General features: G+C 39.2%; 1 protein-coding gene across 7 annotated transcripts in view; it reads left to right on the top strand.

The window, feature by feature from the left end:
* Nucleotides 1-14571, top strand: part of LOC124170589 (small glutamine-rich tetratricopeptide repeat-containing protein alpha-like) — a 54356-nt gene that overhangs the window by 4401 nt on the left and 35384 nt on the right. For all 7 annotated transcript variants that reach the window (XM_046549397.1, XM_046549396.1, XM_046549395.1 and 4 more), the window contains 2 exons: nucleotides 4562-4674; nucleotides 7679-7828. In XM_046549397.1, coding sequence (XP_046405353.1) covers nucleotides 4562-4674; nucleotides 7679-7828 — 263 coding nt within the window. The remainder of the gene's footprint in view (nucleotides 1-4561; nucleotides 4675-7678; nucleotides 7829-14571) is intronic.

The raw sequence follows: 14571 nt of genomic DNA, 5'->3' as shown, positions 1-14571 counted from the left end.
GGTTTAGGTCTTTCAAAATATCTGTCAGGTCATGTGCAATGAAATTAAATTGTAATTATGAGGAGAAGGGTATTTTAAATTCTTTGTGTGTTTGGTGGGATATAGTGGATGTTTTGTGTCAATTCCCAGAAATATTCTGTCTGATTTGTTTTTTAACATTTATATTGAACTTCTTCCATATTTCATTTGTATTTAAGATTGCTGCCAAGTGTTTTGGTCCGTCTCAGTAAAAAAAAGTTACTGAATCTATGTTGGCAAAATAAACTCAGACTTATGAATTCTTCTCGGGTTCTCAGCCAGGTTAATTCTGTTGTATAAGCGGTCGTTTCGAGAGACGACTTGTCTCTCATCTTCAAGGCCGTGTTACTCTTTGAAAGTCCAATTTCACACTGAACCAACACGACTGTTTACTGAGGACAATAATACGGCTCAGGCGTCTTCTGATTGGCTGTAGGTCCTTTGAAATTCCTCATGTTCTTCCCTCATGTTTTTATACAGCTGATAACAGGTCTTTATGTATTGCTAAGATGAAAGCCAGTGTCCCAATTAAAATTTTTGGGATTAAGGCAAATCCCTATGGCCTCCTTAATTGTGCGGTCCCAGTAACATTGTGAGTAGCAAAGAATTTTTTGTATCTACCCATCTAATAGCATGGTCTTCATTAATGCTGAGTTCCACCATGGCTGACTTTTCTGGTTGCGCTAATCTAAAAAAAACTTCAGTGTTCTTTTAGCCTCGTCTCAATCATTTGGCCTGTCTCCCCCACATATATTTCACTGCATTCACAAGGAATTCCATTAACCCCTGGTGTCTTCAAGCCGACATCATCGGATCATCGAATTTCTGTTTTTGGGGACGCATGAATCTGACCAAGTAGTCAAGTTTGATAAGTTATTCTCTTCAGCTCCCACATCGAGAATCTTTGTTGCTGCACTTGCGATGTCGTTGCCCTCCCTACCAGCCATGGTTTCTGTCCACAGAGACCTGGTTTATAACACTGTACACAGCTGTCATGTTATAAACATTTAATTTCCTTGAATAAAAAAAAGCTTATCGCAGCTCGTGGGCAATTAATGACATTTTCTAAGTCAAAAAATAGAAGAGGAGTTTTAGAGTCCTTATCTTTTTTGGCTTCTTCACGCATTGCGGTTTTCTCAATTATGTGGGCATTATACTCATCATTTAGATCTACAGATAATGCACCAGTTTTCTCTGCCATTTTGAATATCTCACACAAATCACAGCGGTCGATTTTAGGTTGATGAAAATCTAAGTTGTACTCCATAACCAATATTTTGTTATACATGGAGAGTTTGACCGGAACAGTTGATGTATCGTTACACTTTTCAAGACAAAGGTCATATAATTTTGAAATACTCAAATTTGATCCCAAGTATTCTCGTTTGGTTCTAGACCGACAATGGTGAGACTCAACCTTTGGGATGCTTTCAATACGTTCCCGAGCACAAGTAGGGTCACTAGTAGGCATTCTTCTACTGCTGCATGATTGACCTCTTTTATCTGGTTGAAGTGTGTTTGTTTCTTTGTTTTTGGACAAGTGTACACTTTGAGATTACACACTAAGATTGTGTTTTACATTTGAAACCAGTTTACAATGCACATGCATCGAAAACTGGTTTCAAATATAAAACACAATCTTTCCTGAATTTGGATAAAATTGTAAATTCTTCATCTGAATCATCTTCAGATGTTGGTAATGCATAATCGTCTTCTGAGTTGTCACCAAACAAATCACTCATACTACTCAAACTAGCATAAGACATTTCGTCATTTAAGTTATTGTTAAATGATGAATCTGGTATTCAACTGGCAATTATAACTTAATGCTTACACCAAGTAATAAATAAATAAACAAACAAACATAACCTCTCGTTACCATAATAAACTAAGACAGAGTTTCTCTTCTTCCAATTTGATCAGCCGACCATATACCACCAAAAATGTTCAGTTGGAACCTTGTCTCACCAAATATTAGTTTTTTCTCCTTGCAGTTGGACCTTTGTCTCTGTTCTAAATCTGTTTTTCTTTTATATAGAGTAATAAAAACCGGTGCAACACATAGAGAAACATAAACTTAGATATATTGAGTGAAAACGCCAAGTTTAGCAAAAATGTTAGTTAGAACCTTGTCAAACCAAGGTAGTGATTACCTCGTACGTGTTAATGTATTGTGTAAACAGGCTTTTATAGAGTAGAGGTGTAATTTGATGTCTCTATCCATATATTTCATTAGAAGAATCATGTTCATAATATGCTTCGGGCCTTGTGTGTAATGTAGTCTGAATTTTATTGAAAACTGCATTATAGTGTAAACTTCAATAACTTATTTTGCCAGGGTCATCAGTTCTTCTGACCGTGCTCAACAGAAGTTCATTGCAATGAAGCAGGCAAACAAACCAATGCAAAGGTCTTCTTAGGGCCATTTCCATTCTCCTGATTACTCCGGCATGGCTTCCGGTGTTAACCACAGTTCCATGGCACCCAATTGCTTGTAGTCCATCGATATTCATCATTTCCTCTGCTGGAAAATTCATGATGGAATCTTGGATGGAACGGAGGCCAATAGCTTTGCCGACATATGGGGTGACATGCCATAGGAAGCGTGAACCAGGCTCTTGAGCAAGAGTAACATGCTCCTCCACTATTATTTTTCGCTTTGATTGACTATAAACGAAAGCAGAGTCTTTCGTCTCGTTGAAGTAAAGTGCTTGCAGTTTAACAACCCCCCCCACATGCATCCTAAGAGACGTGCGCAATCTTTCCCTTTCCCTTCTAGCTTTGTTCTTGTCAACAACAAGTACAACGACTCCTTGAGTAAACAACCCGATATCTACTAGGTGCGCAGATGCAAGTGCTGCAGAGGCACGGTTTGATATGCAGAATTGTTCACAGGCTGAGGCAAATCTTGGTAATTTCAAATTATTTACCCTGGCCTTTTTTCCATGAAATCCTCTCCTTCACTTGTATCACATAACTCTTCGTTCAATGTCATTTCATCACCTGAGTCTTCCAAACAGAAGTGTTATGACAAAATAGGGTGGAGCATTCGGGTGTTCCTTTTATTCTTCCAACCTGCATAGCCTAGTCTTCCTATTTGTGGTCTCCTGCACATCGATGGCGCCTATAGTCATTTTCCTGCCTCTTCTCTGTCCTTAGGGAATTCCCATTCTAAAATAGGCACTTTCGAAGGAATATCACAAACACAATCAGTCTCACTAAAGCAATTAACATGCCGCAACATCATAAATCTGACATGCGTGACGAAGAAAGTCTTGTTTCAGATCAATGAAAGCATTCTTGTTGACAGATCGAAGAATATTGCAATTGTTTCCATGATATTGAATGATTCGTCTAACAATTTGCCTATATCCAACAACTGGGATTGAGGATCTATGCCAAATGTCTTCAATGGCATAAGCCACTGTCTCCGCGATTCCTGGCACAGAAATAATGGTATTTTATCTTCTTCAATGTACCGAGAGTACAAAAACATTTTCATCATCTAGCTTCAAAGGTGGGCAAATCATTACCCCTGAAATTTTCGAGTGCACCAAATGTCACGCACTCCACTCCACACTTGGTACGCTTATTCTCTATTTTCACCATTGCGTCAATCCTCCCGTAATCCTTTGGAAGGTTGGTAGGGGGACACAGGTGGAACTCAATGGTAGCCACTTCCTCGTGGTAAGTTCTGGGTAGTTTTTTTACGAAACTAGCAGAGAGGTACTTAGTGAAATGCTTGGTGTTCACGTTCTGTTCTGTCTCAGCCTTGTCTGAATTTCTTGTTGAATATGGCTCCACAGGTATGTTATTTGTCATTATGATTGATGTTAATTTAAAATAATTTACCTTATTATTACTTTTTGTGGGATTATGTACTACCATATGATGATTTATTTGCTAAAAACTTAAATTCAATCGAAATAAATATTAATTTATCTGCGATTTAGCCCCCAATATGGAATTTTAGAAAAGTAGGCACAAATGAGTTTTGTTGTGCGGGTGGTCCATACTATAATTTTGTTGCTAATTCATAGACATTGTTTGAACCATAGATATTGTCAAATAAACTTCAAATTTCATTTTTATGAACTATGAACATGTATCCACTCTTTAATTTTATCCATTATTCCATATTTTCATAAAATTCGTATTCATAACCGTTTGATTCTGAAATCAGCCTGATTTTTTGCAAAATTTTAAACTTTAGAGCTCTGGCAGCAGTGATTTGAAAAAAATGTGTGTGCGAGATCCTTATATCATTTGGCAACTTTCCCGCACAGGCCAAATTTGATCTGGAAAAAAAAACTTTTTTTGGCCCACCCTAGTGGTCATGGGTGTTTTCCAGCATTCTTACTATGCATCACTGGAAGCATTGATGCAAACATTCAATTGGAAGTTGTTTTCAGTCATGCATAATGTGTTGAAATGTGGCAGAAGAATCACTCTTTCAAGTTGGTGTTCATTGAAAAGCATTGCATTAGCAATGGGCATGAGCACTTAAAGCACTCATTTAATGTCTAAAAATGTATTTTTGCAGCATGGGCGAGTGGTGACGGAGGAGCAGAAGGCTCAAGCCGAGGGCTTGAAGGCACAAGGAAACATACTCATGAAAGAGAACAAGCATGGTGAGGCAGTTGGGCGCTACACAAGGTATTTACAGAGTTTACTTGATAAAATTCCCAGATTAATTTTTGTATGTGTTTAGAATTTTATTAATAATTGTCCTGAATGGCCAACCGAAATATTCTCTCAATAATTGAGCATGCCCTGGATGACTTAACGAGATAGAATTTACAATTTACTTGTCTGTTAACTATTGGGCCAAAAAGTTCCTATATATATTTTTACGTAGGTTGCTGTATTCATACGGCATTCACTAATTTTTATTACAATGCCAGAGAAGTGACGCAAGCATTTCAAAGGAATCTCTATTAAATAATTCTTTTTGCATTTTTCCTTTGTCTATGAAAGGGTTGGGACGCTAGTATAATATAAATTAAGGTTAGAAGAAGTTCCTGTATGAGTTTTATAGGGATTTGGTTAACCTCCTCATAAATGGTTAGTTTAACACCTGAGGTGGCTCAAATTTTGCTTGATAATAGGCACAGAAAGTTTGTCTCTTGTTTAGGACCTATTATTCCAAGAATGTTTTGATCAAATTTTATGAAATTGGGAAGATAGGGTTGCGTTTTTGGTAGCATATATGTTGGGTATCGAATTTCCTCTGAACTATATATATTCCTATTAATATCCTTAGAAAACCTTATTCATGTAAACTTTTAAAGTTTAAAATATCTTTTAAAATAGTAGGCACGCATTCAAAGACTTCTATTCACATAAAAAAATTCGTATGTGCTTTTGAAATTCCCTCCTGCTGTGCAATGAAATTAATGTAAAAGGGACGGATTTCTTTAGAGGAAATCATCAGCCTTTGAATCGTTTGGGCTGGTGTTCGGTGAAAAATGAAGGGCTTGAAGAATGCTAAAGAAACAATCACGACTCATGTATTTCCAAAAGCAAGGCAGGTCAAACAAGATTATTATTATTATAGAAGCTCCATTAGTCAGATATATTTTTTATAGGAATACTTCCCTTGTGGATTAAAAGGCCCATGAAGTTAAAAAAAAAACTTCATAAGTTAATTGTTTCCAATTCCTAACCTTTCCTTTTGAAGATAATAAGAAAGTATGTCTGTATAAGAAAGAGGGTGTCCGGGAAGAGGAGATGCAAAAAACAATTGGGTTGTTGGAAGGGTGTGCAGTAGTGAGAGCTGGGTTTTCTATGAAAGTCTTTTTTAGAGGGGTCACTGAACTTTGGGTCCACCGTGAAGGACGTTTGGATGGAGAAGGACTGACGGTGTAGTTGGAGGGTTCAGAGAAAGAATAGGACAAAGGAGATAGGCCAGTGATTGACATAAAGGGAATCGGGCATATGAGGAGGCAGCAGTGTACCTGACTGTGAGGCTTCATCCTCATCCCCACTCTCCTCTTGGCTAATGCCTAATCCCTTGTCCAGGAGCTCCCGCAATTCCTCCTCCGTCTACACTCACCTAGAGAAGGCAAAGAGCTCGGAAGGCAATGTTTGTGTCCTTGCGGAGGTTTCCTCCCTCAACGTCAATGGCTGCGGGTCCTGATGTGAGGTCGAAGACTGATGATCACAGAGGTTGATGAATTGGGAATTTCACCTCTTTCAGGTGGCATCGACTTCCATCCAGAATGCAAAATTTTCCGTTTTACTCCTTGCTTACGTACCATCTGCAATAAATACATTTCATATTTTTGTAAAAATTCCGATAAATAACAGGATCAAAATAAACACTGGGTGAAATAGGCTAAAGCTAAAATGCTACAAACAGCTTTACTGATGTAAAAATATTGATAGGAACTAAATACTTACAATGGTGAGACTAAGGATTGAGGGCACCCATGAACCATTAATTTCACAGTTATCGAGAGAATAAGAGCAGTTTTATAAAGCAACTCCTTAGAATCACTTCTTCCCCGAGCAATGGGATAATGTGCAAACAGTCACATATTTGCAATTATATTAAGAATGTTTATAGGTGCATAATATACATATATCAACAATAAATGTTATAAATAACTTACACTTTTTCTGTAAATATCTTTCTTCACTCTCGTAATATTGCCGCTTCACTTGTAGATCCCCTCACTGCTGAGGAGTCGCACTGACAAACAAAGGAAGGGTACAAAAGTAAGAGATATGTTATGTTGCATAAATAAAATGTAATGGTAGTTTCAAATTTACATTAAAGTGTAACTTATCACAGTACTTCATGTATTAATTGAATAGAACTTAATAACATCAGACAATAAAGGTTTGAAAAATACTAGGCTCGCATGAAGAAAAAAAGGAAGCGTGGAAAAAAAATTTTTATTCTTGCTAAACATTATAAAAACGGAATATAAAATTAATAAACACACCTAATTAAGTTCCATATTATAAACGCATATGATTTGTAAAATAAAACTCAAAGAAAGTTGGTCATACTCACGCATCAATGGACAGAAATAAAAATTATTGAATACTATACAGGGGAAAATATGAAACGAAATTGGCTTACCTAAGATAAAAGAAAAAAATTGTCCCGATACTCCCAGGACAGGTTGATTGAAGCGGTTTTCAGAAATGAGCTGCTAGATCCCTCCTGAGCAGCTTAGGGGTGCAAAAGGTCATAATAGAACTGAACCGAGCTCTTACAGAGGGCCGGAACCCTCGGGGTACGCATGACGTGATATCACATCATGCCGCACTCAAGGTGTTAATATGCATAAAATGATAGCAATTACGTGTGTACTTAGTGTAAGTTCACATTTTATTATGAGAACGTTTAAGTTTATGGATTAGGCTACGCTGCATTGTGAGGTTCCCCGGGGAACAAATTTCCGCTAAATCGAAATTGTGCTAAGCGAGGCATGGGTGTATATGTTCTCACTATTTAATTATATTTTTCCAATGATTGGTATGTGAGGATTTCAGTATGCTTATTTTTTTTCTGAAATCGTTGAAGATATGCTTATTTGTGGATATAAAACTTAGTCTATGTTTATCAGTGTGCATGCTAGAGTGTATTTTTTAAATATTATTTGTATGCTCATGATTGTTATCTTTTTTCCCTGTATATTTTTTTCAGTGCCATAGAGCTGGATCCAAGAAATCCAGTATATTTTTGTAATAGGGCGGCAGCCCATATACAAATGCAAAATTACTTGGCTGCCATAAATGACTGTCATGAAGCCATTCGTTTAGATGCCCAATACAGCAAGGCTTACAGCCGATTAGGGTTGGTATAACTCTTATATTCTGAGACATTGGTGTTGCCAGTTATCCTATAAATTATTTTTATCGTCATGCTTTTTTAACCTGTATTCTCAAGCATTTCGCTGGTCTACCATGTTCAAGTGCAATGTGAATTCAGTTCATGCAACCATGTTGTCAGCAATTAATTGTATTTATCCTAATACTATACAAATGTGCAGTACAACCTAGGGGGCAAACAAGACCGAATTCTTAGACATCATTAGAGAGCTTTGAAGTCTTGCTTTACAGAAAGGTTGCATTGATAGCAACGGGTATTTTTCACTAAATGACTCCAATACTATGTCATACGGCAGCATGTCTTTTTCTGAAATATCAGCATACTTTGTTTAGCCTTGGTGTTTATCATCCACTGGGAAACTTAGAAAGAGCTGCTTTTGCGCAGGAAAAGTTCTATCAGAAATTTGCATAGTAATAAATGCAACATTACGGTAGTTTCTGAAAGGAAGAAATTTTTTTCTTTAGAAATCTTTTAAAAAAATTAGGGGGTTGGACTTCACCCATGTCATGACTTACTTTTGAACATTTCATGTTTTGAGTCCTGGCTTTGAATCCTGAAGCTATCAGCAAAGAGGCCATGACTGATTAATATAGTCAATTATTTCCTTGTGAATTAATTGAACCCAGGTAATTTATTTGAGGCAATCTCATTGGCAGATGTGTGGGAGCAGAGGTTTACATACCTATGCAGTTGAAAATGGATAAAATGTACCCTCTACTTCAGCATTGTAATCTTTTTAGAATCGATCTTTAGAATAAATCTTTACATCAAGGAACTAATCTAAAACAGCCATTTTTGAGTCCAGAAAATCCAAAATTTTCTAAAGTTGACAATTCATCCTGGACCTGCTGTTTTGCCCCCCAGATGGTCTAAACCCAAATCCCCCTCTGAGACTTTCCATATGCATTTAAGAAACACATTTGTAAGGTATTAAGTACAGTAATCTTCCTGGAAACTACAAGAAATTAATATAAAATCAATATAATCCAGTCAGGTCACACCTTCAGTAGAGCCCATTTTCGATCTTTTACCTATTGTGAATCTCAATTCATGTGAATCATTTGTTCCCTATCCACGTTCTTATTACTAGCTAATGTGTTTTGGTAATTAGTATGAAGTTAAGCACTGATGCGTACCAGTTCAATTCTTCAAATCATGCTGCCTGGTGTTGTGAAATAGCTACCACTGGTTTTTTTTTCTGTGCATTTCTTTCGAATTGAATTGAAATCTTTCAAATGTTTCATGTACAGCAAATGCTGTAAGAAGTGAATTATTTTGGATTAAACTAATTTCTTTCTGTGGGAGACTTTCACATTGCCGTTGTAATGGTATACCCAAGTTTTTCATGCACTGCTGAATGATTGTGTGCGAACATTTCAAGGCCAGTGCAGGTCACATCTTCATGATCTTAATATTGGGCTGTGCTTATACAGTGGAAGCCTGGTTTTGCGAATACGGCATTTTACGTGAATCGCATTTTGCGAGTGATGCGAGTCTTTGTACTGCCAAATGGTGTATGTTTTACATGAAAAATAAATCGGATTTCGGGAGGTCAAAAGTTCCTTCCACTGTGTGCGTTCGTTTTATGACAGATATTTCTCGAGGGCGATGCACCGCTGAGCAAGCGTTAATGATTATGTTTTGTATTATCTGTTTATTAAACTAAAAATACAAGATGTGTGTCAGATCTGCTACACCTAAAGCCAGTTATGTCCAAGGATTTTTGTGATTTACTGCCTTGAGTATGCTCCGCGTGCTTCTATTTTACGTTCTTCTTTCATTACACCCAGCTATCAATGAGGGGGAATGGGAGAAAGATGACAGCGGGAGAGGGAGTTAGTTCCCCCCATCTTCTTTGGCTGGCTTTGTCTCTAATAATATTACTATAGGCTTTGTCTTAAGCACGGTTTTGCATTGTAGTGAAACCCCCTCCATCTTTTCCCATGTCAGGTAATGAAGTTGAAAGCGCATTGTCGTAGTTAGATCGGCGCACTTACATTGACTTTCGACTTATGGAAAGCTACTGCAACGTTACCTGTCGCTGCATGCTATCCAGCGATGCATATTTCGATGTTTCATTGATGCATAAGAAATGTAGTTCGATCAAGACATCGTCAGCTATTATCAATAATATTATCATTAGGAAAATCACTATTATTACCAAGATGGTAAAATAACAATCAACTGTTGGTTAGTGAGCAAGGACTCAGCACCGCCGAGTAATTAATTGTAAAAAATTTGTAAAAGCAGAATTACTCTGCTGATAGCAGAAATCCTCTTCCTAGAGATCAATCGTAGTGAATCTTCATTATCTCCTCTTCATACTATCCAGATTCATTATTATTCAAAGTTTCACATCATATCAGCAGAACTGTGACGCATTTCCATGCAATTCCTAAATTTTTTTTAATGAATGGCTTAACTTAGATGCAGGTTGCCCTCAAGGGCAATGTACTTTGTGAGCACAATTAAAAAATGCTGTTTACTACACCAGATCCTTTGAATCCCTCAGCAATTATTAAAAGCTCCTATATACAGACTCCTATGTCAAAAAAATATTCCACTCCTAATTTTACGATGCAGCATATGCTTCTTTGCTAATCCATTCCCATGCGGTGCTTTTATCGCAGGTAGGTAAACTGCCCAGGGTTATTTTTTTCAGAGGAAATGAAGATTTTGTACATTAAGTAACATGTTTATACCATCGCAATCGCTGTCCAAGAAACTCTTTTGACTACAGTCTGGCCGGTGGGAGTTATTCGATGCACAGATAGTGGTCCAATATTAACCCAAAACGAGGAGCGGAGAATCCTGCGCCAGCACGGTTTGTAGCCAACCACTGCCCCCAAAATGCCCCCCTAGTCATTCAACGTTGTCACATGCATGTGGAGCTAAGAAACAAGCCTGAAACACCAAAACAAGCTCTTTCTTCAAATCACTAAAACAAGGGATTGTTCCTTTGGGTCCGTCAAGGTCGTCCTCCCTGCCGGCTCCTTACTTCACAGAAGCCTTTTGTTCACACGTAACGTGGGCATTTCCTTTTCTTACCTGGCAACCCTACCTCGAACAATTCTCTGCGGCCAGACTGGAAAGAGGGTAGGGAAGGGTGAACCCAATGCCCACGATCCTTTGAGCCCGATCCAAGGCAGAGGGCTGATGGGGCCTCAGCATTCTGCAGAAGAGAGCGATTGAAAAACTTCTACCATCCCGTCGACTGCACGTGCCCAATCATATGGCAAGGGAGAGTTGGGATGTGCATGGAGGGGCGGAGTGTACTCAGTCTCAGGGGCGTAGTAGTGTTAGGTGGTTTGCGCTAGTGCATCATATCGCGGAAACGTAAATGTTAGGACATTAAAATTATAGACGAGTGCGAAAGTAGCTGGACTTTAAAGACTGATATCCGGAGCCGGTTTGGTATCTCTCCATTTGCGTAGTTCATAATATTATAGAAAGATACAATTCGTGCAGTAGTGAACGAACTAGGAACACCTAGCAGCCAAAAATATTAGCGGCAAGGGGAACATCCACAAATGGAATCTGCACTATTCAAGTGGTTTTGTCAGCCAAGGTCTGTAGGACTGCCCATAAATGGTGTTATTTTAGAGACGAAAGCAGACTACATTTGCAATAGGGACAAAATGTCTCTGCGAGAAATATCTTCGATCACCGAATCATTTTTATTGTTGGACCTTGGTTGGTTTTATTTTTACCATTAGACCTTGAGTAACGGTTAACTAAATCTATGCAGTGAAAAGATTTAATCTTCAATAGAACTGGAGTTAATCTGGAAAATTCCTTGCCTCTGAAGTTTGGAAATTTCATCAGAGTTAAGATGTCGAAGTCAACCACCAAGTGGTTCCTGCTGGAGTTTCATGTTTTTTTGTGCTCATAGATATTACCATGATTATGCTGTTATTTTTTTTTATTTTTATTATATGTATTATTCATTACTTTTATATTTATTTTGAGTCATTGACCATGATACAGTCGTCTAAACTCAGATTGTCATTCTTGTAAGGTATGGTATTTGGAGGATGCGACCGACAGCTGTGGTCATTTGCGCCATTGGGTAGGGTAAGGAAGGAAGGGTGGAAAGAAAATTGGTGTCGGCATTAGCCTGCTCTTAACGAAAGGCTCCAAGGGGACCATTCTCTTTCCCATTGTCATTCTATTTGGTCATAAAATAGTAGCAGATCTTTAATTCGTTACCGATAATAGTCATCTGCATGTTGTTACATGGGCTCCATGCTATCTTAATTATGATGTAATATGAATTTGTTCCACCAAGAAAGAATGCTGTGGCTCACTATCATGTCAGGGGAAACACTTGGGTTCTTTCACGGTTCATCCATAGAAACTGACCTTGGAATGGATTATGGAAAGAATCTTCTGGTGAACTACGCTAATAATATTAAGCCTCCTCTTTTCAAGGGAAAGTAGTGGTCTGGATATATATTGCACTAACAATAGACTTCCCCTTGAGAGTGGAGTTGAAAGGGGCATAAGCCATCAATGAAAAACATTTTCAGAAAATCATAGTAGCAGCCCTAGGAGAATAACTTGTGTCATCAGTCGTCAGGTAATCATCAAGATCAAGTTCAAAAAGTGAAAGATAAGGTTGTTACAGGTTATTAAGGGATGTATAAGCTTCATTAATAATAGTAATAAAATGCCTTTATTTGGGCGAGGTTGAGACCAAGAAGTCCCCTCTTCCACCTAACCCCTCGATAGCGTCCATGCAAACATATTTTTAAAAATGGTTGACAAACGTTTACATTAACAATAGACGGAATCTGATACAAAATGTGTGTTTGGATATGAAGGAGAGCGAAACATTACCTGAAGACAAATAACCTGGCTTGCAAGTTGAAGGTCCCAGCACGGCTTACACGCAAGAATGCATATGAAGAAGCATTCCATGGTATATTCAATCGACTCGCTGCGCTCCGCGCGCTCGTTAAGGGGCTCCGCCCCTTAAAACCCCCGGGTCCGGCTTCGCCGTCTACATTTGTGGTTCTTCGAAAAATTTTAGTTCGAATAATCTCACCTCAGCTAGTGGCCAGGGGGTAGGGAAGCACCCCACAATTCCTCGGAACGGCTAAGCCGTTCCTCGTTAAGAGGCGGCTTCACCGCCCAGGGGTTGAGTGTGCCCCCCCGGGGCTACCCCGTTTGATACTCGGATTGGCTTCGCCGTTCCTCGTCAGGGGTCGGCATAGCCGCCCAGACGGCAAGGGCATTTTGGAACTGTTTCACCGTTATTCGTTTAAGGGGCGGCTTGGCCGCCCAGGGGCGGAGGGAGCCCACAGCGGCTGCGCCGCTTTAACGTCGGGGCGGCTTCGCCGCCCAAGCGTTACTGAAGCTCCCCCTCGCCTACGCCAGTTACTCCTCGGAACGGCTTCACCGTTCCTCGTTGTGGGGCGGCTTCGCCGCCTTGGGGATGATAAGCCCCCCGCGGCTGCTCCGCTTAGTCCTTATAAATGTTCCTCTCCACCGAGAGGGGTGCTCAGGGGGATTAGGGGGTTTTCATGTGTTATACATGCGGTCATCAATCGTTCACAGTTATCATGTGGCGATGATTTTAAAGGGTAGTGCAATGCGGCGTAATAGTGGCGACAAGTACCAATAAGAGAAGACTTTATAGCAAGTTTTCATTTTTTGCGGGGGGTTCCAACGGAATACCGGGGGTCTTATACGTGTGAAAACCAGTGGTAACAAATCGTTCTCATAAATTCCGTGCCGATAAGTCCTAGGGGTCCGGAACAGTGGCGGAATTCTGACGATTCTTTTACCCGGAGAGGCGATTTATTAGAAAAATTTTCTGGGAGGTTTCACGGGGATATCGGGGGTTTTAATAAGTAGTAGAGGCACCGGCTAAATTGTGACGAAAACTACTCGGAAAAGCGACTTTAAATTTTTTTTTTTTTTTTTTCGGCGAGGTTCCAGGAGTTGATCGGGGGTTTTCTGGTATATTTTCCCGTATGGTTAACGGTGGCCCGCCCTCATCAAATATTCCGGATCTAGAGCTCAGAGGGGACGGGTAGTGCGGCGAAATGTTTGCGAGAAGTTCTCAAACAGGAGACTTAACGGCACATTTTACGTTTGGGGGGATTTCAGGGGGATACCGGGGGTTTATATGTGTGTACTGTTGGCGGTCACCATTGGTTCACTTAAATTCCGTAGGGATGAGTCGTTGGGGTAAGAACCAGCGGTGGAATAGTAACGAAAAGTACCGAAAAAGTAGACTTATTGGCAAAACTTTATTCTTTGGGGGGTGTATGTGGGTTTACCGGGGGTTTATGGGTTTTATGACTACCAGGGGTCATCAATTGTCCACATCAATTCCGTAGCGATGAGTGGTAAGGCTTGGAAAAACGGCGGAATTGTGATGAAAAGTACCCGAAAAGGCTACTTATATGCAAATTTTAATTTTTTAGGGGTTTTTAGGGGGTTTAAGGATGACCTTATCATATGGTCACATGCATTTACTATCATATATAAGAGAAGTTGCCCCTATGACATCCATATTTCGATAGTAGTACAATAAAAAGTAAACTTCTCCCCGGAAAAAATTAGTAGTGTCCGCCATTTTTATTTTGTCGCAGTTATATCGACTGCAACATTTATTAAATTCTTACAGTTTCGGAAACCATATGCATAGATATATGTAATTGTGGAGTTTAGAAGACATCGGTCGGGAAAACATTGAA

The sequence above is a fragment of the Ischnura elegans genome, chromosome X, assembly GCF_921293095.1.
Source record: "Ischnura elegans chromosome X, ioIscEleg1.1, whole genome shotgun sequence".
NCBI lineage: Eukaryota > Metazoa > Arthropoda > Insecta > Odonata > Coenagrionidae > Ischnura > Ischnura elegans.
The sequence above is the reverse complement of the archived record's forward strand: the minus strand, read 5'-3'. Positions and strand labels throughout refer to the sequence as shown.